Source organism: Sycon ciliatum, chromosome 11 (assembly GCF_964019385.1).
Source record: "Sycon ciliatum chromosome 11, ocSycCili1.1, whole genome shotgun sequence".
In the NCBI taxonomy this organism is placed as follows: Eukaryota; Metazoa; Porifera; class Calcarea; order Leucosolenida; family Sycettidae; genus Sycon; species Sycon ciliatum.
In genome coordinates, this window is record NC_088653.1 from 11,614,845 (window position 1) to 11,640,942 (window position 26,098).

At 50.7% G+C, this 26,098-nt stretch overlaps 1 protein-coding gene across 1 annotated transcript; it reads left to right on the forward strand.

The window, feature by feature from the left end:
• Positions 1-25,790, forward strand: LOC135827087 (mucin-19-like). The gene is made up of 7 exons (XM_065339611.1): positions 1-1,002; positions 1,455-1,527; positions 3,962-4,222; positions 5,131-5,259; positions 7,676-7,851; positions 10,665-10,983; positions 22,966-25,790. The coding sequence occupies exons 1-7, from the start codon at positions 994-996 to the stop codon at positions 25,788-25,790; spliced, it is 3,792 nt and encodes a 1,263-aa protein (XP_065195683.1). The 5' UTR covers positions 1-993.
• Positions 25,791-26,098: the final 308 nt, after the last annotated feature.

A 26,098-nucleotide genomic window follows, 5' to 3' on the forward strand; every position in this document is an offset into this window, starting at 1 on the left:
TAGCGGTCTCGGCCTCAACAACTTGCTGGGGCCGCGGGGATGACAGTCCATCTACGCTGTCGTACAGAACTCGTGCAAAGGGTTCGAATACGCGTATGGCGGCTTCGGTCTCGAACTCGTAGCAACTTTACAGAGGATTGAAGTTGGGAAGAGAAAGCCGACTTGATTGGAACGTCGGCAGAAATTATTTTGGAGGACGAGTGAAGCGTTGAGGGAGATCTTTGCTGGACAGAGTAGTGAATAGCCAACAGTAGAGGTTGCAGAAATTAGAAATTTCTCACTCCTGCTTGCTTGTTCAGTCCATGGAGTCCTGACGCGGTTTCTCTGTGCTCAGTTTTATACTTGTGAAAATTATTTAGAACATCGATACCAATATCTCGCCTGAGCTGTGTGCAACTCACAGTATTTTGAGAGATAAAATCACTACAGTATTGTGGAAATCGTACCTGCGCTGATCGCGAACCCACACTGGACCTACACTAAATGGGAGGCGGCAGTTTCCTGCGGCCACCACTGAGCTGAGAGTAGTAGTAGTGTGCGACCGTTGTGTTTGTCGGATCAATCTGTGTTCCGCCGGAGCTCCGCCGCTGATGCAGAGACTCCGACGGAGTGGCCATCCTGCAGCTGTGTCTGTCACAGCTGTTCCCCTCAGCTGGAGAATGCCCGCAGCCTGCAAGAGTAGTAGACAGAGCAGGATCGAAGCAACACGCAGGAGGTCATCTACGTCGGCGGTGATCTACCCCAAGCCGAAACGAAGGAGATTGCCAAGAGTTGAGTGGAGGTGTTGAACGGTGCTTGAACTGTTCGTTCACTTCGAAAACCGAGTGGAAGCCATTTGCCAGCTTTCAGTTGATCTAGTCCGGCCCGCGACTGACCTTCGACCTGGACTGTCGTACCGAAGTCATTCTACTTCCGGTGCTTATTGGAGAGGTCCCATACGGCTTGGAAGTGTGACAGCGCCAGCATAGCAGTTCTTGGGAACACGGGCCAGTCATGGGAAAGGTGGGTTCAATTCAGCATCAACGTTCGTACCATGCACAAACGGTCACGCAAATCTGTAGTCTGTACTGTGCACTCAATTCCTTATAGGGCGTGAGAGTAAATACATGAAGGGGACAACAAAAAATCAACACTGAAACGGTATACAGCAGTTCATGTTTGTTAGGTATGGCAATAAGTAACTTAGACTATGCAGTTGTGATCGTTTTCTATGGGCCAGCTGCATGACATGCGTCTACAAATGTTCGGCCCATTCAATTTCCGGCCTACCACTACCAGGGCTAAAACACATTTCTGCCGCATTCAATTTTCGGCCTGTACTACTGCTGCGACGCCATGTGACTGCTGCTAGAGATGAGCAAGTATGATAAGCGTGTGTGTGTGTGTGTGTGGATGTGTGTGCGCGCGCGCGCGTGTGTGTGTGCATGTGTGCGTTGCTGCTTGACTCCTTTCAGGTGCCTGCTGCGCGCCCACGACAAATCCTTTCCACGCTGTTTATTCTGGCCCTTTTCACATCGGTACAGCAAGGTGAGTGCTTGTACTGTACAGCTACTGTGAGACCCATCTTACAGTCCATTTCAAAACTATAGACGCGCATTGTTTTTGAAATATTTCAAATTTGGCTGGAACTTTTTGAGAATAGTTTTCGGAATATTGCTCAGGTCCGCTCCACAATTATTCTCATATAGTTTCTTAACGATTGGATAACAGACGCCCAATTTGGAAAATTTTATGCACAAAGTGATCACAGATTTTGTGTGGTATAGATGCTGGCATAACGGTTTTTGCCTAGGTGCGCGTCTATAGTTTTGAAATGGACTGTAGGCTGCATTCGGTTGTGGTAACTGGATCTCGATTCCCGTCGATCAGGTCACTTCGATCGGATGGATACAATCCAATCTGTACAACCAAGCGTACATGAAAACTAGAGTGTGTAGCTTGGGGCTTATTCTACTATGGGTGTCTGTCACGGCGGAATTCCGTGATTGCATCATATTTGGCGCAGATCTGAGGCGGGAAATGGTGCAGTGTGTACAACTGAGCTGCAGTTATGCAGAAGGAGACCTGCTTGAATCCTGCTTGTACGCACTACTAAAATGATGTAATCACGTAATTCCGCCGTGACAGCAACCCATCCGAGCTGCACACTCTGGTTTTCACATACTCTTGGCACAACCGATAATCCTTTTCAAGACCTTAGCAACCCCGTTGCTACAGCTTCTCCCATACTATTCCGTAGTATCTGTACGCATTATGGTGAACTCTTGACCTAGAGTAGGCATATTTGGAGTTTTGAGGAGACAGAACACAAATCAGTCCGTCTAGTCTTGCTCTGTGAGGTGGATTGACTGGATCCGAACCCGTGAGACCTGGATCCGGATTCGTACAGTCGAACATGTACGGAGTTGGCGAATCCGGATCCGTGATCCGGGGCCCACCATAGTCTAGAACATGACCTAAGACGACCACTCAAGGGACCTTCGAAATGCGGCGGTCTCTGTTAACAGGTGGTCTCCTAGTCCAGGGTCATTTGACTGGAAATAGCATCACCTGGTCCTGGTTACAGTGGTCTGATGGGACAGGTGGTCACCTTATCCGAGTGGTCGCCTTGTCAGGTTTTTACTATACTTATCTGCCAGCTTGCCATCCAGCAGCTGTGTTTGGCCAGCACTGGATCTCTACTAGACAACTATTATTTTTTTTTTCTTACGCACTCACCAGTTTTTGTTCACACGCACTCACAGCTGCCACATTCATCTACTGCTACCATTCTCAGGTACTCTGCAAAGGTTCACACTACACGCGTTATGCATAACCGCTAGCTGTGCTGCATTCTCACGCTTCTTTTCATTACTCTAGCTATATAACTGGTTGTTTTAGTGATTCTTACTATGTGACGATGTTCCACTGATGATGGTCACACGAAAACATTCTGGAATTGTTTCATTTTAATTGTTTATACATGGTTATGAGTGCACAATTGATATTTTTCATTGCTATTTTTTTCTTATTATTATTTTAAAAGAGAGGACCAAAAGTTTGCAAGTTATCTGTTTTGTCCAACACTAACAGTTATAAGCAGAACACTGACTTTTGGTCCTCTTTTTTATTTTTAATCCTTGGCTTTCCATCCGAGTTTAATCTTCTTATTTTGTTAGGGATTTCCCAACAGGCAATGTTGCCTTTTTGCTGGGAACCCTAAAATGCGACTTTGTGAGAGCGCGAAACAAAGCAGGCGACCCGGCCAGGCGACAAGATGGAGGCAGCGCATTCCACCTGTCGGCACCAGGATACGCAATGGAATGGAAACCATACCGGGAGTGGCAGGCAGGCAAGACAAGAGCAGTTGTAGCTTGGCCCCGGGTTGTGGCAGCAAACAAGCCCTCGCATTTCCTCAATGTGAGGACATGTCAGGGGCGCAACAGCCGCTCCGGCCGGTCCAGTTTGGGCCGGACCACTTTTTCGCCCGACCACGAAAAAAAGTGCCCAGAATGCAGGATTTTGAATCCTAATTTCAAAAATTTCACAGGGGACATCCCCGGACACAACCTCCCCCCCCCCTCCTGCTGGACCTCCTCCAATGGCGGTGTTACTCGGCTGCATGTCCCTGGTGTCTAAATCTATCTGTTTCCAATCCTCTTTCGCTCACATCCCCGCTCTAGGTGTTATCAAAACTCAAGATTCAGGCTTTCCCGATCAACGGGCACTCGTGAATTGCTTTTCCTAGTGATCGCCGTGCTCTCTCAGCCGAACCAATGTTTGGACGCTTGTATTCAGTCCTATGCTCGTGTTCGTGTGTGTGCGTGTTTCGTGTTTGTGTGTGTGTGTGTACATGTGCGTGTGTGTGTGTGTATGAGGGTGTACGTGTACGCATGCCTGCCGGTGTGTGTGCACGTGTATGTGAGTGTACATGTACGCATGCATGCCTGTGTGTGTGTGTTTTGTTTTGCTGCGTTGACAGTGTACTGCCAGTGTTATCCTGACGAGGCAGCTGCCTGTCACAAGAACGCCGTGTGCCGGCCCCCCGTCACCGCGGCCACACCCGATCCCGTCAGTGTGACGGCTGTCGATGGCGATAGTGCTGGCGGTGGTGAGGCTCGTGAGGGCGATGCCAACGACGACAACAGGGGTGAAAACGAGGGCGATGCCGGTAGTGACCCGGGCGGCAGCGTCCAGTGTGTGTGCAAACCCGGGTTTACCGGCAACGGGACGGAATGTGATGGTAAGCTGCCGCCGAACTACCTGCAGTAAAACCTGTAACTAACGACCACCCCTTGGGGCCAGAGAAAGGGGTCTTTAGTGGCAGGTGGTCCATAGTTAGAGGTTTGCACTGCACGACCAAAATTATGTGAATGTGTGAGACCGTCCGTGCCTGGCAAAGTGGCCTGTAGTACCAGGCTGGTCGCTAGTCACCGTGGTCTTTAGTTACAGGTTTTACTGTAGTACCAGGCTGGTCGCTAGTCACCGTTGTCTTTAGTTACAGGTTTTACTGTAGTACCAGGCTGGTCGCTAGTCACCGTGGTCTTTAGTTACAGGTTTTACTCCACTGAAAGGGACTGCATGTTTGTGTGCAGGCGAGTGCCCCGTATGGGTTCCTGGGTGCCCGTAACCCCCCCCCCCTTTATTCGCTCAAAATACAGGATTTTGCTTCATTTTTTGAAAATTTTCCCGGGGAGGCCCCCCGGAACCCCCCCCCCCCTTGAAGGGCACCGGCGCACACGCCTGTTTGTGTGCGCGCTGCGCTTTGCTACATCTCACTGAAACCCAGACTGTTTTCCTATGCAGACGTCCCTCTTTAATTAATCCCGCACTTTATAAACCAGCATAATTTCCAGCAGCCAAAAATATCCTTTTCGTGCACACTGCAGCAGTAAATCAGAATTTCTAATCCAGCACCCTCGGTAAATCCAGCGGAATTTCCGTATTAAACAAGAATAGTGCCAGATTATAGAGGAACCTCTGTACACCACCGCCCTCTTACACTCCCTTTCTCGGCCATGTTAGCATAGGACCTTTGATTATTATTCAAGCAAAATTGGGTTTGATAAAGGGTCCACGTCTCGAAATGTCCTGCCTCATCATCGTTTGCGCTTGTGTGGGTTTTTCCTCAATGTGCTGTGCTGCCTTTAGATGATAACGAATGCATGGACGGTAATCATCGCTGCCGCCTTCCTGCCGAGTGTACGAACAAGGAGGGCGGCTACTCGTGCGAGTGTCCTGTGAATCATATCAAGCACAGCGATGGCAAGGCATGCCTGCGTAAGCAAACGATAGTCAGCAGCGCGCGCAGTGTGTACGGTGTGCAGTGAGCCGTGCAGTACGTGCGCCTGCAGTGAGCGTGTCTGCGTTAGCAAACGATACGGTAGTCAGCAGTGTGTGCAGTGAGTGAGCAGTGTGCATGGCGCGCAGCGTGAATGCAGTGTACAGCGTGCATGCAGTGTACAGCGTGCATGCAGTGTACAGCGTGAATGCAGTGTACAGCGTGCATGCAGTGTACAGCGTGCATGCAGTGTACAGCGTGCATGCAGTGTACAGCGTGCATGCAGTGTACAGCGTGCATGCAGTGTACAGCGTGCATGCAGTGTACAGCGTGCATTCAGTGTACAGCGTGCATGCAGTGTACAGCGTGCATGCAGTGTACAGCGTGCATGCAGTGTACAGCGTGAATGCAGTGCACAGCGTGAATGCAGTGCACAGCGTGAATGCAGTGTACAGCGTGCATGCAGTGTACAGCGTGAAGGCAGTGTACAGCGTGAAGGCAGTGTACAGCATGCATGCAGCGTACAGCGTGAATGCAGTGTACAGCATGAAGGCAGTGTACAGCGTGAAGGCAGTGTACAGCGTGAAGGCAGTGTACAGCGTGAAGGCAGTGAGCAGTGCGTACGATGTGCATTCATGCAGTGTACAGCGTGAATGCAGTGTACAGCGTGCATGCAGTGTACAGCGTGAAGGCAGTGAGCAGTGCGAACGATGTGCATTCATGCAGTGAGCAGTGGAGTGCATACAGTGTGCAGCGTGCATGCAGTGTACAGCGTGAATGCAGTGAGCAGTGCGTACGATACGCATTCATGCAGTGAGCAGTGCAGTGTGCAGCGTGCATGCAGTGTACAGCGTGATTGCAGTGAGCAGTGCGTACGATATGCATTCATGCAGTGAGCAGTGGAGTGCATGCAGTGTACAGCGTGAAGGCAGTGAGCAGTGCGTACGATATGCATTCATGCAGTGAGCAGTGCAGTGCATGCAGTGTGTAGGGCCTGCATGCAGTAAGCAGTAAGCCATGTGTATTGTTCGCAGTGTGTGTGTGTGTGTGGAGTGCAGGGTGTGATGCAATGATCAGTGCGTGCAGTCTGTACAGCGTGCATGCAGTGAGCAATGAGCAGTGTATGGTGTGCATGCAGTGATCAGTGTGTATGGCATGCTGCAGCGTACGTGCAGTGAGCAGTGTGTATGGCATGCAGCGTGCATGCAGTAGGGGTGTGGTCACGCTACACCTACCACTGTACTCCCTGCACCACTGTTTGTCCCACGCATGGTAGATCTGCCCTGGGAATCAATAAAAAGAACGGATATCATGGGCTCTAAATTTCCAAAATTTTCAGAGGAGCCACCCTAGTTCCACGAGTGAATTGTTCTTCAAGTGGATAACTGTACCGCCCTATGGCTGTGTTTCATGAAGCGGTTCAAACCGGGTTGCGTTCAACCCAGGTCGAGTTCCAACCCGCCATGAACAGAGACTGACTGGCACGTTTACATGACACATTGCGACAAGAGTACATAACCCCCCCCCCCCCCCCAGAGTGTGCAACGCCCGATCCAGCTCTGCATAGGGTCTTGGTCGAGCGTAATCGAATCTTTGCGTCGTAATACCGTACACATCTGAGGGGAACCCGGGGAGTCGCGGGTACTCTCGGATCAAAAACAATGGTGTCCTGCCTCGAGACCGGCCTTGCGCTGGTGTGAAGTGTACGCATGACATCAGAAGATCCGATTACGCTCGACCAAGACCCTATGCAGAGCTGGATCAGGCGTTGCACACTCTGGGGGATTATGTACTCTTGATTGCGCTTGACCGAGGTTGAAATTTAAACCCTGGCTGACGTCAACCCTCCCCTTGGGAAAGAGTTGAAATCCAGAAATCGTGCTACCGTACTTCTGTGCGCATCTCGCGCCAGGTTTGAACAGCACTGCACATACAAATTTCGCGCAAAAGTAATCCCGTGACCATACATGGCTGTAGAAGTGGACTTTTGGTGGCATAAAAGTAATTGACTGGCGTCAATTGTCTTCATGTAAACGCACACCTATTTTTCCATCCCACGGACGTTCAACCCGGTTTGGCCTCGATCCAGGTTAGTAATTCTCATCTAAACACAGCCTAAAATACCTTCCGGGCGCCCCTGTGCAGTGAGCAGTTTTCCTGGACTTGATCAGTTACCCTTGTTGCGTGTTTCACTGTTTCACAGCGTAGCACTTTTCGGCTGTGTGTGTGTGTATGTGTGCATTCGTACACACGTATGTGTATGTGTGTGTGTGTGTGTGTGTGTGTGTGCATCTGTATACATGTGTGTGTATGTATGCTTGTATGTGCATGTATATTTGTGTGTGTGTTCGCGCACGCGCTCGTGTGTGCGCGTGCATCCACACACGAACACGTTGGCGATGACCGTGATCACAGACGTAGAGTCCATTGTCATGCTGACGCACAGTTCCAGCCCGGGCATAGTCGACGTGGGCATACACTCCACCGTCACCCTGGTCTGCAGGTTTCGAGCCGCCGTACTCGACACGGTCACCTGGGCCGGTCCCCTACAGTCGCTCGAGGCCTCCGATGCGACGGTCGTATCAGAACGGGTGAGTGCTTGGTGGTCGTATTTTAAATTTCCAGTGCCAGGGACCTGGCATGTTTCAGGTGTAATATAGAGTTGGGTGACCAGCTTTCACTTCACATACATCTACACTGCATACTCTGGTGCCATTTAAGTGTGATTTTAATTTACGCGCTTGGTTTCTGGACCGAAATCACCGAAATTAAAGTAACACCCGAAAATATTACTTTTGCGGTGTAGGAGCTGCAGCCGGTCACGTCCCACAAGTGCACATGTGTACATGTATGTTCAGGGACGGCGGAATTGGTGCGTCGAGTCGGCCCATGGCCGGCCCAAAACTGTGTCCGCCATTGTGCTCAGGAGGTCGTATGTACTCGCTGTGCCATACACACCATGGACGACTAATTTGTTATGGTATGGCCGGACCAACACTTTGTCCACCAATCTGCTGAGGAGGTCATACGTACCCGCTATGTCATAATATCCATACATCTTCACTCTCCAAACGGTCTCTGGGCTACATTCCTGAAGATGGGCCTTGCCCGATAATTCGAATAATTTTAATATCTTGTACGTTAAGGGCGACACTACGGTAATGAAAACGTGCTTTCAGCGTTAGATTCAGAATATCTATCTGAGGCTGGGTGTATCTCGATTTAAAATATTTGAACAAACGGCGAGGAGACAACAATTATTTTGATAACCGCAATCAGTATTAATAAATACAAGCTGGATCGACATTTGTGTACACTGTATTCATGTATTGTACGTTAAGGGCGACACTACGGTAATGAAAACGTGCTTTCAGCGTTAGATAATGCATACAGTGTACACAAATGTCGATCCAGCTTGTATTACTGATTGCGGTTATCAAATTGTTGTCTCCTCGCCGTTTGTTCAAATATTTTAATATCTCTTTTTCTTTTAGTGATTGGTGTAGCCCAGGGAGTCGTACTCAAACTAGGGAGGTGACACGGCACAGAAATCCGTGTCACAGGGTTGACTCGCACCCGTGACCCCTCGTTGTTATTTTTGGAATAGTTCAGTCCAGTCCAGTCCGAAAGGTCATACTCGGATCGACTCGCCTTCTGTGCTTCACCTCCAAGCCTGCCGCATGAGTGTCTAGTTTTTGAAATTATTGAGGCAGCACATTTCGTTTACAGCCCATCACTCGCCAGTATTCTTTGAAAGACTACCAGCAATTTTTTTAGCTCCTGCCATGTCCGAACTACTTGATAGCAGTGATGGCAACAGCAGCAGTTATGAGACGGCGTGTAGTGTTGCGGTAACCGTTCAGAACTGTTCAGAGTCGTATCCTAGGTTAATCCGAATACTAAAAATTCACCCAAATATTAATTAATTGCACATAACACGAAGCTGGTTTTTGAAAATTGTAAGTCGTGTATCTGCCCCATTTCTTCTTTATGACTTGCACAATACACCAGTCTTCCTAAACAACACATTTATAGCAGGGGTTAAGTACCATATAAGAGAAGTACAGCCAGTGATGTTGTCATGTTGAAATACTACAATTTGACACAAATTGCACATAGCACGAAGCCAGGTTTTGAAAAATCTAAGTCGTGTATCTGCCCCATTTCTTCTTTATGACTTGCACAATGGTCCAGTCTGCCTAAATAACACATTTATAGCAGGGGTTATGTACCATATTAGAGAAGTACAGCCAATGATATTGTCATGTCTAAATACTACAATTTTTGACACAAATTACACATAACACGAAGCTGGTTTTTGAAAATTGTAAGTCGTGTATCTGCCCCATTTCTTCTTTATGACTTGCACAATACACCAGTCTTCCTAAACAACACATTTATAGCAGGGGTGAAGTACCATACAAGAGAGCTACATTGTACATCTAGTCATACTGTCATAAACAGCCAGCATTTTTCCTGCAGCAGTCACACCACCATCATCATTATTTCCAGGGAAATCCTCTTACATTGTCAGCTCCTACGTCGTTAGATACAATGTAGGGGGCTGTAGGACTGGCTCGTCAAAAATAGAGAACCTGAACAAGCGTGCTCGGGACGTCTCAGCAATCGCAGTATGCCTGAGCACTCCAATAAAAACTTGATCAATGGCAAAATCGTTCGCCACAGAAAAGTCATACTTTGCGGGTCTTGCGTTGCACGCTTGGAGGTGAAGTACAGAAGGCGAGTCGATCCGAGTATGACCTTTCGGACCGGACTGGACTGAACTATTCCAAAACTAACAACGAGGGGTTACGGGTGCGAGTCAACCCCTGTGACACGGATTTCTGTGCCGTGTCACCTCCCTAGTTTGAGTACGACTCCCTGGTGTAGCCCAGAGACCGTTTGGAGAGTGAAGATGTATGGATATAGTGGATGGCTACAGTGGAGTCTTCGCATTTTGAGAGCTATGTCATAATAATAGTAATACTAGCTTTATGAGGATGACCCAATGGCTGACCGCCTATCGTGGGCTCCGTCGCATTGAAGAACGATGGTACAAGAGAGTGCAGATTCACACCATGGACACACGACTATGCTACGGCCGGGCCAATCAGAAACCATTTCCGCCGCCAGCACTGATGCGTACTGTTTTTTCCCTGAATATAAGTCGCACCTTTTTACGCTAAACTTCATTCCTAACAAGGGGGGGGGGAGGACTTACAATCGAGCATGACATACTACTGAAGTTAATACATGTGCATCGAAACGATATGACATAGACCCAGAAATAGGAGTGCGACTCACAATCCGGGAAATACGGTATGTATGAGCAGTTCGTGTGCGCCTCCATGTGACGAATCTTAACAAGACGCATGTGTGCTTGCTGTGTGTTTGTGGCATGCAGATGTCGGGCAACATCTTCGGCAGCAACCTGACGCTGACGTCCGTCGCCAGTATCGACACCGGCGTGTATAGCTGCACTGCTAGCAACAAGGCCACGCAGGCCACGCACAGCATGCATCTCCGCGTCATCACGAACCTGATCGTCTCCACGGCCGTTCCCGAGTTCACGACCGATCAGGGCGACTCGCGGCAGACGGACCTGCTCTCCGATTGGACGGTGATCATCGTTGCCTCGGGGACTGCCGCCCTTGTCTTCGCCGCCGTCATTCTCTACTTGGCCACGCGCGTCAAGAGCGACAAGCCACCCGTCACAGCAGCAGGTATGTTGTTTTTCTTTCTAATCTTTATACTCGCTTGTTGTTGTTGTTGTTGTTGTTTTTGCTGTTGTTGTTGTTGTTGTTGTTGTGGTTTTTGAATTCTTTATTCTCACGATGGCTCAATCGCCAATAAGAGATAAATTTACCGTATTTCCGGCAATATAAAGCCATGGCGTTATATCCGAATATAAGGCCACCCTCACTTATAAAGCCATGGTGTTATAAGTGAACAAAATTCAATGTGGAGGAAGTTGCATCTGGCTGCTGCTGGCGTTAACCCTTTGTCCATGGTTCGATTTCGAACCATGGACATTTTGTATGCATGTGGGCGCAGTGAAACTTTCGGTTCTCGGCCAAATCTTGACCAAATCCAACAATCGAAGGGTCTAGTGGTAGAGAAAACTCTCACGTATCGCCCCGAACAGGTCCGAAGTCTCTCCGATGAAGTTTGAGTGAGCGGCGAGCGATCCAACATTTTGAAATTTCTGTGCTGCGTGCTGCAAGTCAGCAGTGCGTGAAAAAAGGGATTTTCCCAGCTTCACGACAGGCGGCACGTGCCAGGACCGGCGTGGCGCGAAGTCACGGTAAGCTTCTACTCGAAAACATTTGAACAGGTCCAAGCTAGATTCAGTGAAATGGCTGCAGGAGACCGACTTCGTCTCAGATCTGGAGCTGGACTCGCGTTTGGAGCGCGTTGTGGCGGACAATGAGTAGTGCTCTTGGCGAGTTTGGGCTCATTGTATTTCTCTCATCAAGAGCTTTCCAATGAGCCCAAGATCTTCAAAATCGGTGAAGAAGAACCAAAGTTATGTTGGAAATTGAGTGCGCATTTTCGTGACTGCCACAAATTCTGCGGAAGCAAAAAGGTTATGGAATCCAAAGGGTTAAAGGTGAGTTACATTCTTTCAGTGAACCTACAGTAGCGGTGATTCTCTCTGCATGTACCCATCCCCACTGTCACATGCCCTACCGCCACCGCACCTTCACACAAGTTTGTATGCCACCTTGTCCACAATAGGTTCAAAATTTGAAATTTTCAGGGAAAATTGAAAGTACATGGATGCTCGACATGAATGTGCAACGTCACCGTACGAGTACTCGAAGTTCATACTCTGCCGATTTTTTTGCATGTACGCGTCTCTCATTTTTAGCGCCATGGCGTTAAAACCGAGTCTATTTTCTCCAAAAAAATTGGTCCAAAACAGCGATGTTTCACCTATAACGCCATGGCTTTATATGCGCGGAAATACGGTATGAGAAGGTGAGATGCTGTGGGTGGGGCTGTGGGTTATGCAGTTGGAAAGTGATTTACATCACTTTGAATTTTACAAGTATGGGAGAGGGTGAGCGCTGCAGGAGCAGCAGATTGAGTTAATCAGCAGCGAGCAGATTTCTTGTTTGAAAGCAGGTCGGGAGGAGAAGTCGCCAATGCTAGCAGGGAGGGCATTGTAGTATTCTAGGGACTTGTACAGTGGGGAGTCTTTACAGCGATCGGTTCTGGATGGTGGGAGGTGCCAAGTGCGTGTGTGTCGAAGGCTATTATTATTATTATTATTATTGTGGAAGAGAAAAAGACATATGGATACGAGTTAAGAGTAACTCTCCATCACTGTAACATGATACTCAGGGTCCGCACAGCCCTTGAAAACCCTAAAATATACCTAAAAAAAATTCCCAGTAAAGAATATACTGAAAAAACCGTAAATCTTGTTAAAATACATGGTTTGTCCTGAAATATCCTTGAAATTCAGTTTTTTGGCGGCGTCAGTGTACCCTGTGATGTACAGTCTATGCCAAGCATGCCGCTGTGATCAACTGTTGTGTACGAGTCGTACTTCAAATTCACAAGCACACGCGAAACGAAGACTGCGCGGCCTGCTCGGCTTGATCTTGCCGTTCGCGCCTGCACTGTACGAGCGTAGTACTAGCTGCATACGTGCTACATACAGTACTAGCAGGAAGTACGGCAGTGGTCCTGTGTCGACGGGTCGAAACTACACATTTTTGAATTTTTCGAGTAACTACTTTAGTTGCTCGCGCTCTTCAAGTGGTAAGTAGTTTTAGCCTAGCCTCTACTGGCTCTTCTTTTTGTAGTTCACCGCAGATTGAGTAGTTCGCTGGTACATGGTGTGGATTTTCTCGTAACTCGCCGTGCGTCGGAGCAGTTGTGGCGGAGATGCCTCCGAAGGGAAAATGTCATTTTCGTGACGCTTGGCTGTCAACACCGGAGTTTCGCACACAGACATACATTAGAAGTTCAAGTATATTTCGGGGCACAAAAAACCAAGATTTAAGGACTTTTCAAGGATATTTTCAAGCGACCAACCGTACAGCAAACAACCGCACAGCAACTATTAAAATATGAACAGCACGTAACGTTACTCTCCATCACTGTAACATGATACTATATACAGTCAGAAAGTGCAATAACTAGGCACAAAACTGACAGAGTACTGAAACATTCGACGTCCTGACACCTAGCTTCAACACATCTCCGTAGCGCTAACCGACAGCCTTCCAACTTGGAAGGTTCAAGGTTATGGAAAGACCAAAGAGGGGAAGGCAAGCGCAACGAAAACGAGCAAAAGCTACAGTCCCAACGGAACAAAGAATGTCGATTGTTACTGGACGATGACGAGACCAAGAGCCTTCCAAGTTGGAAGGCTGTCGGTTAGCGCTACGGAGATGTGTTGAAGCTAGGTGTCAGGACGTCGAATTTTTCAGTACTCTGTCAGTTTTGTGCCTAGTTATTGCACTTTCTGACTGTATATAGTATCATGTTACAGTGATGGAGAGTTACTCTTAACTCGTATCCATATGTCTTTTTCTCTTCCACATTTATTTATGGCTCAACATCCGAGTTTCAAATTATTATTATTATTATTATACGCATTCCCGCGGCAGCGTCAACCAAGCAGTTATGCTTGATCCACACGTTCGCTTATGCTGGACATTGAAACAAAGCAGATGTAGACAGCTCCTAGAGAATGGGGCTCTACAAAACCAATGATCGAAGTTAGTCCTTCAGTAACATGGAGCGTCATAAAATTGGTCTCATTGGAAAAATGTCATCACTATTGTCTCCTCATGTAGCATCATGGTCAATGGGTGGCCAGATAATTATACGTATGAGGTTCAGTTGCCAGATAATTATTAAAAGATTCAAATAGTAATATTATTTATAGAATGGTTGTTATGAGTTTATAAGGGTGCCATGGCTGTTTCTACTCGTGACGAGGGTGTGCACAAACACTCTTCACCAGCGCGTTCCATGCTGGACGGTCCACAGCAATCCGCTCCAGACGGCGCAAGTCCTCAACACTCCGCAGGTGCCCATTGTTCGACTGGGACAGATCGGTGTGGAGCTTTATTGGTAGTGTCACCCTCGGCCTCCCACGGTACCTCCCCTCGGGTGCCTGAAAGTATTGCTCCATGCTCAATCGTGCTGGCGTGTCCTTACCCAGGCGAAGCACATGCCCGAATAGACTCCAGCGTGAATTTCGGATCAAGTCCGACACCGGCTCCACTCCACATCGGGCATACAACGCCAAATTACTAATCTTCTGTGGCCATGTGATGCCGAGAAGTGACCTGAGTTGCCTTCTATGGAAAGCGTCCAGAGAGCGTTCGCTAGCAACCGTCAGGCCCCAGGTGCCTGAATTATAGAGAAGTATCGGCATGATAAAGGCGCAGTACAACCTCATACGCAGAGGCTCTCGGATCAGTCCTCGGCGCTTCCAAAGAGACCACATGGATCGGAAGGCAGCCTCGGCCAATTGCCTGCGACGTGTCACATCCTCAATGTCGCCCAGGAGTGAGCCCAGCTTTCGGGATGTCCTCCAGCGCTCGTCAATTCTGTCTACAGATCGACCCAGCTCTGTCCACTCAGTTTTGGTGTTGTTGACTCTCAGGGCCCACTGCCCGAGAGTGTGGTCTATGACCGGTTCGAGCTCTGTGAGCCATTGACGACTAAGGTTTATGAAATCGGTGTCATCTGCGTAGACAAGCTCAAATGGAATGTTGATGCTTTGATCCATTGGCGGTCTGTTTCGTGCCACCTGGGTGCTCCTCAGATCTCTCAGTGCTGCCTCTAAGTATATAACAAACAACACCGGGGAGAGAGAATCACCCTGCGGGGTGCCAATTGTAGTTTCAAGGGACTCTGATACTGCCCTGCCGATGCGTACCTGCAGAGTTGTGTTGGTCAACAGCACTCTAACCAGCCGAACATCATCCTCCATCAGGAAAGACTCAAGAACTGTCAACAGTTTGTCACGACGTATACAGTCGAATGCTTTGGACATGTCGATTCCAAGAATGGTCATTTCCTGCCGATAATGCTGACATGTTGCTGCAAACCATCTGTGGCTCCAAACAAGGTCCGCTGTAGATCGGCCTGCTCTGAAACCACTCTGCGTCGGAGACAAGTACTCACCGACTTTCGACGATATTCTTCGCAATGTAATAATGGAGAGCGTTTTGCGTAATGACATAAGGAGGACAATAGGGCGCAGATTTCCAGGTGGTCCAACCGTCTTTCCTGGTTTCTGCAACGGTACCAGTGTGCCACATCCCAGGTCAAGGTGCTGGTGAGTTGTGAACATGCTGTTGAACAGACAGGCAATGTGAGGTGCTAGGTTTTCTCTTCCATATTTCAAGAGTTCGCCTGGGACTCCATCTGGGCCCGGGGATCTTCCATTATTCAGTTTTTTCAGCGCATTGGAGACCTCAGCAGATGAGATTTGTCTTTGGAGGCTTCTTGGGCGACCGGTGAATGGCTCGACGCCTGCATCCACATTCCCACGAAACTGGTCATGGAAGTGGCTCCGGACAGTAGATGCCGCCTCCTGGTCATCGGCTATGAAGCGACCCTTCTGGTCATGTACAATGGGCTTTCGGCTTGGCTTTCTGGTCATCAGCTGGACTGCTTTGAACATCCGTGCTCCATTCTTCAACCTCTCGACTTCCGCTGCTCTCTCTTGCATAATTTTCTCTGCATTGTCTCGGCATTTTGTTCTTATAGCGTGAAGGATTCTGTTTCGTTTCGTCTTGAGAGATGCTTTGGTGTCAGGGTTGTTAGTGCTACCAATGCTGATCCGCAGTGATCTCTGTTCCAGGGACAGCAGCTCAATTTCTTGATCCGGTGCTTTGCGACGAGTTTTCTGCTGGACTGTGCCAAGGACATCACCTGCTGCACTCCTGACCACTTCCATAAGCCTCCGGGATCTTTCCTGCAGGCCGGTATTGCCTTGGACCTGATCGGCAGCTAGCAGCTCACTGGCCAACTTCTCAGCATATTCCTCTTGGACTTGTCCTTCGGCTAGTTTGAATGTGTTGAACTTAGGCGCCTGCAGATCATCTTTCTTCTTCTGTCCAAATATTCCATATAGCCTCTGCAGGTCCAACCGCGCAACAACGAGCCTGTGGTCAGACGAGAGGGTGCATCCACCATAGCTACGACTGTCAAGGAGAAGCCGCCTCTGGGTAGATTTACACAGCACGTAATCTATTTGGTTATACACAGGAACAGTAGCTCCACTGGCTCCATCCCTGCGATGTCCTGTCCAAGTAGTCACATGCCGTGCATTATGCTGAAAGGCAGTGTTACAGATGAACAAGTCACTAGCATGGCAAAAGTCTATCAGGCTTTGGCCACTCAGGTTCCTTTTCCCTCTACCATGCTTCCCACAACATGTTTCTCTTGCATCCGACTTTTTCCCAACCTTAGCATTGAAGTCTCCAGCGAAGAGGACGATAGCTGACAATTTTATTTGATTATATGCACTATTCAAGTCGGAATAGAATTTGTCCAATTCATCAGCGTCGCGGGCAACTAACGAAGACGTTGGTGCGTACACATTGATAATGGCAAGAGTGGATGCCTTGGTGCCTCCATTGCCCGCCCGTGAAGGCAGGTTGATAGTCAGCACAGCCACTCGGTCCGACAAGCTCCAATATTTCTGAATTTGCGACGATAACGAAGACGACACAACAAATGCAAGCCCATAGTGGCGACATTGAGGTGCCAGGGCGATAAGTCGATAGCCGTCCTTCTCAGTGTCAAGGCTGCCAGTCAGCTTTGTTTCCTGAAGACAACACAAGTCGACACGATAGCTTTTTAGGTCGCGTCGCAAAGCGTCCTGACGGAAATTTGAGTTCAGCCCGCGGACGTTGAAGCTGCCTACGGCAAACGGCCTGCGCTTCGGCTTTCTTCCGCCCATTCCCAGTATCCTAGCCAGTCGTCATGTCCAATAAATACAGAACTCTCCCGCTCCAAAGTAGAGGAGCAGGAGAGAGAGAGAACGCAACTTCCCTCAACCTGTCGAAGGCTATACCGGGCCGTAACTTGAGCGAGGGTGCTGAGCATGCGTATGTGTTGTGGGGCATATTGGTATTTTATGGAGTGGGCAAGAGGGGTGAGCTTCACTTTGCGGCGAGAGAACATTGTCGGCCATTTGAGCCGTTGTTGCTGTTGTTGTTGTTTCAAATCGTTATCCTCACGATAGCCAGTTGCCAATAAGGGGCCATCCGTAAACATAGATATTTATTTAGAAACGAAAACTAGCCGTTTAGGGGGAGGGGGTTGAGCGCCTGTTCGTTTCTCGAAAAGTATTCGATGTACATTTTGCATGTGTGAGCATGTCCAGAAAAAAGACCAAAAATATCGGTACAGTCGTCCCTCTCTAATCCGTCACCTTTTGCAACGGCATTTTCTGCTGGATAAACAAGGGTGCTGGATTATCAAATCCTGCCCTCCAACCCTGGCCACATGTTATCATACATGTTTGTGTCGTACGTCAAAATGCAGGGATTTTCTGTGTCAAACCAAGTACTTTGTGGAATGCATGTCTATAACATACACTTGGGAGTATCCTATGCACTGGCATAGGATATTCCCAAGTGTATGTTGCATGTGTTGTGTATGTTACAATGGTCCCTGACAGTATGCGATGTACAACTGCTGGATTAGAAAATCGAATTGTGTACAGTTTGAGTGATTTGTTGTAGAAAATCGCTGCTGGAGGCGGAATTCAAGTGCCGGATTAAAGCGTAGAAAATGAACTGAAAAAATCCGTTTCGCCAGAAAGTGTGCTGGTTTGCAAGGGTGCTGGATAAACAAGTGCCTGATTAGAGAGGTATTATGATCACACCAGAGCAGTTCAGGACAAGACAAAAGGGGAACTGTTGACTTCAAGATCAAAGCTAGAACGCCGAACTAGAACGACATGGAAGCTCAGCAGCACAACGGAAATGCATGCGCGGCTGATACAAACTTAGAGTAGAGGAGTAGAAAGATAATGATCTATCACGCGAGGTAGCTCACTAGTACGGATATCACAAGAAGGACAACTGTACTATGTACCATATGTGTTTGTTTCTCAGGGAAGGGGGGGGGGGAGGGGGGTTGAAGAGAAATGACTAGTTTTCGTGTGGCGGGGTTTGCAGCTCTTTATAAAAATGCTTTGCTTCACGGAAACGTATTTCATTGCGAAGAGCTGCGCTTCGGTCCTCTGAGCTGTGCTGAGGAGCTCTAACAGAGCGAAACAGTTGCTGTCCACAGATTTGAGTATTATGCTCCCTAGCAGTAAGCAATGTCGTTAGGTTGAGCACTCTTGCCTTAGCGCGAACCCTTGCCGCTCGCCTTGTGCAACGCTCACTGCTCATGGAGCATTTCGAGTACTCTTGGCGGGGTTTGCAGCTCATTATAAAAATGCTTTGCTTCACGGAAACGTATTTCATTGCAAAGAGCTGCGCTTCGGTCCTCTGAGCTGTGCTGAGGAGCTCTAACAGAGCGAAACAGTTGCTGTCCACAGATTTGAGTAGTTTTCGTTTCTAAATAAATATCGGTATTTACGGAAGGCCCGTAAGAGATAATAGTGTGAGAGAGGAGAAATAGTGAGGAAGAATTGGCCGGGACTAATGACTGCTTTTAAACTTAAGTGTACGGGCAGGGGTGCTCGCTACACGAGCATGCAGAGGGGTTGTCGCTACACGAGCATGCAGAGTGGTGGAACAGCAGAGATATCTGGGATTTGAAGAGAGTACGCGGAGGGATTTCGCGAAGCTGGGCAGACAAACAATTTTAAAAAGTAATGGAGGGCCTTGTAGAGGGGACAATGGCCTTGTAGAGGGGAGAATGGCCTTGTAGAGGGGACAATGGCCTTGTAGAGGGGAGAATGGCCTTGTAGAGGGGACAATGGCCTTGTAGAGGGGAGAATGGCCTTGTAGAGGGGAGAATGGAGACAGCGATCAGTCCTCGGAGTTGGCGAGTGCCAGGTACGAGAGCGACGTAAACTACTGTAATTTCACAAATTTTCGGTGTACTTTTATTTTCGGTACTTTCGGTGCGTCTGTTTCACACCTAAAATTTCAACACACCGAACAAACACTAACACACATAATCCAATAGGGAACTGCTTCTCTGTACCGAAATTTCTGTTCGCCTACCCTAGCCTGTTGCCCTCATACCGAAAATATCGAGCACCGAAAATTTCTGAAATTAGATTATATGAGGGTGGCACGCTCCGAGCGATATGCAGCGAGAGTGTACACCGTATGTGGTGGGGCACACTTGTGGAGCAGAGAATGTGCGACGAGTATATAGTAAAAGCTGGTGTAAGCGCCCTCTGGCCTTAGCGACCACCTGCTCTTAGCGACCGTTTTTCCATGCGCGGACAGTTCTACACAGACACTGTGGAACCACCTGGCTTTAACGACCGCTTAAACCAGGTTTTACCATACAGTGCAACCCGTCTAAGGCGACCACTCAAGGGACGAGAAAAAGTGGTCGCCGTGGCCAGGTGGTCTTCTTATCCAGGTTCAGTGGGTCACGTGACAATATCCACATGTGATGCATCATTTTTGATCAGTGCATCACAGTGCACACGCCTATGCTACTCTAGCACGACTCGTGTGCCTGGGGTCCTCAGACCTGTCAAGTGTCGTGCGTGCACCATGCACATCTACACTTCCTGCACTGATGTGTAGATCTACCACGCATGATTGTGCGCCATGCAGACTACTATGCAATGCATACATTGACATGATTGTACTAGCCCTGTGCAACGCGGTCGCGGGTGGGTGGTCGTCGGTCGTGTTGAGCGAGTGGTCGCCTTATCCGAGCTGTTTTGAATGTGAGTGCGTCCGTGACAAGGAAACGTGGTCGCCATATCCGAGTGGTCGCCATATCCTAGTGGTCGCCATATCCGAGTGGTCGCCACATCCGAGTGGTCGCCACATCCGAGTGGTCGCCACATCCGAGTGGTCGCCAGATCCGAGTGGTCGCCAGATCCGAGTGGTCGCCACATCCGAGTGGTCCCCATATCCGAGTGGTCGCCATATCCGAGTGGTCGCCACATCCGAGTGGTCGCCATATCCGAGTGGTCGCCACATCCGAGTGGTCGCCACATCCGAGTGGTCGCCACATCCGAGTGGTCGCCACATCCGAGGGGTCGCCACATCCGAGTGGTCGCCACATCCGAGTGGTCGCCGTATCCGAGTGGTCGCCATATCCGAGTGGTCGCCACATCCGAGTGGTCGCCATATCCGAGTGGTCGCCACATCCGAGTGGTCGCCATATCCGAGTGGTCGCCACATCCGAGTGGTCGCCACATCCGAGTGGTCGCCACATCCGAGTGGTCCCCATATCCGAGTGGTCGCCATATCCGAGTGGTCGTGAAAAGTAATGTGAAAAGTAATGTGAAAAGTAATGTGAAAAGTTATGTGAAAAGTTATGTGAAAAGTAATGTTGGCCGTTTGATGCAATGCAAAATGTGGGAGTGTTCTAAGTGTGTGTAAAGGGGAAGGTAGATACCCATTCTGGCGGCTTTCCGCTGGAGTCGTTCTAGGCTGTCAAAGAAAATGTGTGACAACGGTGTGTGAGAGCATTGCTCGCATATGAGAATATAGGTAGTATGTATTATCTGATAGATGTGAGATAAAGAATCATTGGTGAGTGTAGACCTTAGTCTAAAAAGAATATTGAAAGACTTGAGTGATTTTTGACTATGTGTTCAACATGCTCCGTCCAACGGAGGTCATGTTGAAAGATTATTCCGAGGAGTTTGTGTTTTTGTGCTACGGTAAGCGGGCTATTCCTGAGGGTGATCTGGGGTAGTTGTTCAGGGGAGCGGTTCAAGCCAGTCTCCAGCTGCTGTTACACTCTGTAAGTTTCGGGTGCAGTCTTGAAGAGTTCCCGCTAAGGAAATCAGAGCGGTGTCGTCTGCAAATTGGCTACAGATTGTGCCAGGATTCTCACATGCATGTGGAAGGTCTATGGCCCATAGTATGGGGTAGACGAGGAATAGAAACAGCACAAGACAAGGGTGTCGGAACCGCACCGGCCGGGGCGGCCCACTTTTTCGGCTGTTTTTTTTTTTTTTTTAGCACACTGCAGCAAAGCGCGATGATCTCAGCGCAAACGTGGCAAATCCTTGTCCCCGATTGTGGTTTGTTGCAAAATCAAAAGTCCATGTAAACTGAAATGGCACCAAATGCTTGCAATTGGCTTCAATTTTTGTTTTTTTTTCCCGGGGGAGTGTAATGTTTGTCCCCGATTGTAGCATCTTCTTGGTTTTTTGCAGAATCAAAGTCTTTCATTGTAGTTACCGTACACTGAAACGGCACCAAATGCCCGGAAATGCTTGCAATTGGCTTCAATTTTTGAAATTTTTTCCCGGGGGAGGGCCCCGGACCCCCTTCCATGGCCGCCCACCTCCAAAGTCGGTGCGACGCGCCTGCAAGAACAGATCCCTAAGGGACGCCGGCAGGGATCCCGAGGAAAGGTGATAGGTCGCCATCCACCTGGACCCTCTGCCGACGCCCCAACAGGTACCGCCGGAACCACTCCAGTGTGTTACCCCGAACACCATAGTGGGAGCGTTTTGCTTAGAAGACATGCATGCCACGCACGATCGAAGGCCTTGCTGAGATCGAAAAAGCAGGCTGTGACATGTTTCCCATTGTCTCTCGCAGTGGAGAGGGTATGGAGAAGACGAGCAAGCTGCTGTGCAGTGCCGTCTTTCTCACGGAAACCGGACTGCTGGTTGGGTAGGTGGAATGTTATTATGCTTGTAGGGGTGCCCATGTAAAAACATTTCCTGGATTTTCGATGCGCTGCTCAAGATAGAGATAGGTCTATAATATGTTGGTTGTGTCGGGTCACCAGGCTTGGGCACTGGAGTAATGGTGGCATCTTTCCACTCCTGTGGGATTTCTGTTAAGCCGGAGATTTTTCTTGGTGTCAACTCTGCGAAGGAGTTTTTCTACCTCAGCTTGAGTAGTCGACATTTCTTGAAGGGGACTGAGGATGGCAGGGGTGGTGTTGATGGCTGGAGGTTGCTCATCCGCATTGGCCACGGACAGCTTGCTCTGTGAAATGAAGAATTCATTGAGGGTAGCGTTTTTTTTGTGCTGGTGTCGTTGCAGGAGTTGCTTGGGTATGCGTTGTTGTTGTTGTTGTTGTTGTTGTTGTTGTTGATGTTATTTCTCGACGTCCTCCTCATCTTTGTCGTCGCTGCCCTTGCTGTTGCGGTTGCTGTGTCTATGTACATGCACGTGTGTGTAACTCGGTCTGTGCGTAACTCGGTCTGTGCGTAACTCGGTCTGTGCGTAACTTGGTCTGTACGTACCTCAGTCTGTGCGTGTCTCTGGCTGTGCGTGTCTCTGGCTGTGTGTAACTCGGTCTGCGCGTGTGTCTGGCTGTGCGTGTCTCTGGCTGTGCGTGTCTCTGGCTGTGTGTAACTCGGTCTGCGCGTGTCTCTGGCTGTGTGTAACTCGGTCTGTGCGTACCTCAGTCTGTGTGTGTCTCTGGCTGCACGTTACTCTGACTATCCGTAATTCAGTCTGTGTGTACATCTGTCTGCACATGACTCACCGGGGGTCTGTGCGAAACTCCGTCTGTGCATGCATGCACACACATGTGTGTGTAACACTGTGTCGTCTCTGTGTGTGCCTATGTCTTGCTCTCTGTCCGTGCACGCACAGGAGGCCCACGGCGTGCGGTCGCGCCGCATGACTACCCGTACGACGGCAGCTCGATACGCGGCCCTCGTTCCGCGGGAGGCTCGCGCACTCCGGCCCAGGGGGTTCTCTCGCGGGGCTTCAACCGCGTCCTCAAGTCGATGGAGAGCATCTCGTCGACGACGGCGCGGTTCGCCATCATCCAGCGTCACCCGGAACATGCCTGGCCCGGCATGTTTGACAACTGCATCGCTATGGACCCGGCGCCCTGCGTTGGGGGCAGCGACATCGCGCTCAACAAGGGCTGGTGCGACGAGACCGGATACCTGATGTCCAACGGCAGCAATCGCTCGCTGAACAGCAGCTGCAATGTCAGCCCCGTCTCCAGCTGTCATATGCAGCTGGGCAGTGGTGGCGAGGGAGACGGCGATGACATTTACGACAGCGAGTATCTGACGGTGAAGCGGGCCAACGACTCGCGCCGCTGCTCCGAGTCCGACAGCGTCCGCTCGTCGATGGACTTCACTAGTGATGTCCTCTACAACTCCATGAGCAGTCAACTGTCGGCGCTGGCACGCTCCTCCTCCAGTCCGCACACCGGTGCTGCCGAGATCGTGCAGGTAGGCCTGCCAAACGCCGTCTGGAGACCAAGCGGCGGGTGTCCGCCTGGGCATCAGCAGCAGCAGCGACAGGCTGGAGTATCGCCGTCGGAATCCCTGCAGAGCTGCTCTCTACTTAATGCTGACGGCAGTGCAGCAAGCCCTGATATACAAGCAGATCATCAGATGACGTTGCTCCGGCAGCACCAGGACCCGCCACACCACCGCAACATGAGCACGCTGGCGGCACATGACCAGTCGGCACAGTCGAGAATCTCCGCGTCGCAATGTCCTCTTTCCTCGCCACCCATGTGCCCGAGGAATTTCCTGCGCGGTTCTGCGAGCGGCGGTTCTGGCGGCGCGGCAGCTTATAATCCAGATCTGGGCAGCCCGCTGGGTAGCCCGGCGGGCAGCCCGCACGGCAGCCTGCACTCCGACGTGGACACCGGGCCCGGATCGGCACCGTCCCGACCCGCCAGTCCCCGCACCAATGAGCAGACTCTGCTCGGCAGTCTGGGCACGCGCTACAGCGGACAGATTCCCCCGCCGCCACCCGGCTCTCCGCCACCACTAGAGCATGCACCGTCGTCGGGCAGACAGAGTTCAGGCGGCGTCAAGAAGGAGCAGGCCGCAGCCAGGTACTCAGTCGGGCTGGGACGTTGGCCATCGCCAGACAAACACCATCACCCGCCACCACCACCAGAAGCAGGAGTGCGAAATGAGCAGGCGAATAGCGGCGCCTCCGTCGTGGACAGGGATCAGACGGAGGAAGCCGCCCCAGCGCCACCCACGAGAACATACTCTCACAAGCGCCGCGCCAACAGGACAACGTCCCATCATGCAAAGACGTTCGGACGACACGCGGACATCGAGGGTGTCGGGGTCAAGCACAGCCAGTCGCTTGAGAAGACCATACCCCCACCACCACCTTTCAGTCCGCCAGCAGAGAGTGAAGAGGGCGAGCCATACTTGTCGGGTCAGAATGCGAACGACCAGCTGCGAAAGAAGGATGGAATGCACGAGAAATCCACTGACGGCCATTCCATAGCTTGGAACACTTTGTCGAGTGCGGCGGCAACGACGAGTGACATCGGCGGTGCCACTTCCGCAGTGATGGCAGTCGATGAAGACGACTACGGCATGCTGTACAGCACCAGCGAGCTGGTGGGTATGGGATTCACGGACAAAGCACCGCCGCCGCCACCGTTGATGCAACCTATCGGCGGTGGCGGTGGAAAGCATGCTCCGCTGCCACCACCGCCGCTGCCACCTGCCTCCTATCCGACAGCACGTCAGCAGGACAGCCTGGGCTCGGGAAAGAGTGCCGCGAGCGCTGCTGGCTTGGCGAGAATCAGCCTGCCCGGTGCAGTCGGCGAGAGTGCTTCGGCTGTCCACGGCAGCATGGCGGCAGTCCTGCCCGACGACGACGACGAGGAGGGCGTGTACGGCATGCTGTATGGCACGGCCGTTGAGCCAGCGCCCACGGCCAAGGCGAGGCGCGCCGAACTACGCAGCACCTTCTCGGTCGCCGAGACGTTCGGCAGCAGTAGTACGAAACTACCGAGTACCGGTGGCTGCGGGGCAGACGCAGAGCGCTGTTACCCGCACACGGCCGCTGCTGGCGCCAGTGTTCCCCCTACTTCGTCGCCATCTCTCTCACCGCTGAGGATGGGTGGTGGTGATTTCGACAGCGGTGGTGGTGGCGGCGAAGACCATTACAATATCTTAAATCGAGATCCCCCCGCTGGCAAGGCCGGTGCCAACAGACCCCCACTCTCACCACCCCCACCGTCCGCCCACGCCAGAGTACATCCTTCGCCACCGCCAGTAGCCAGGGCCAGTCGAGCATTCTTCCCCGGTGGCCATGCGTCGTCCCCGACGAAGGTGACCCGTGGCGTTGCCGACGGCAACCAACGCCAGCAGCGCCCCCAGCCAACGGCGAAGAGCAACACCGCATCGGCATTGTCGTCGTCAGGCGTACGCTGCAACGGCGGTGGTGGTTTTGGTGGTGGGGTGGAGAACGCCTGGCACAACACCGCGTCCACGCTGCACCACAGCCCTGCGTTCCGAGAGACCGCGTCCTCCGCCATGGCAACGTACGCCAAGCCGCCCGTGCGCACGGATCGTCGCAGTAGCGCCTGGGATAGAGAGCAGGTGGACAGCTTCGACTCGCAGCCAACGGCAGCGGTGGCTGGCTGGATGCTGGACGACGATGAGGAGGTCATCGACGACATGGACATGGGCTTTTGAGTTTTGACCCTGCTGGGAATCTTCGCACTGCTTTGCAAATGACCTACCTGCGTTGTCGGACCATGGGGCAAGCGAGCAAGAAGACTGCCATTTCGCGTGCACTGCAGCGGGCTAAGTGTCTTGCTCGATGACCGAATGAATGGTTTCTGGGCTGGTCGTGCGAGCAGAGACCTCTACCCACACTGCAGCCCGGCACCAATCTGGTGACTCGTTTGGTGGCGTCATTGATGACCTGGTCTGGGACGTCGTCAGTGAACGCTGTACAGTGCCATGCTGGATGAGCATACGGCAGTGTGTGTGTGTGTGTT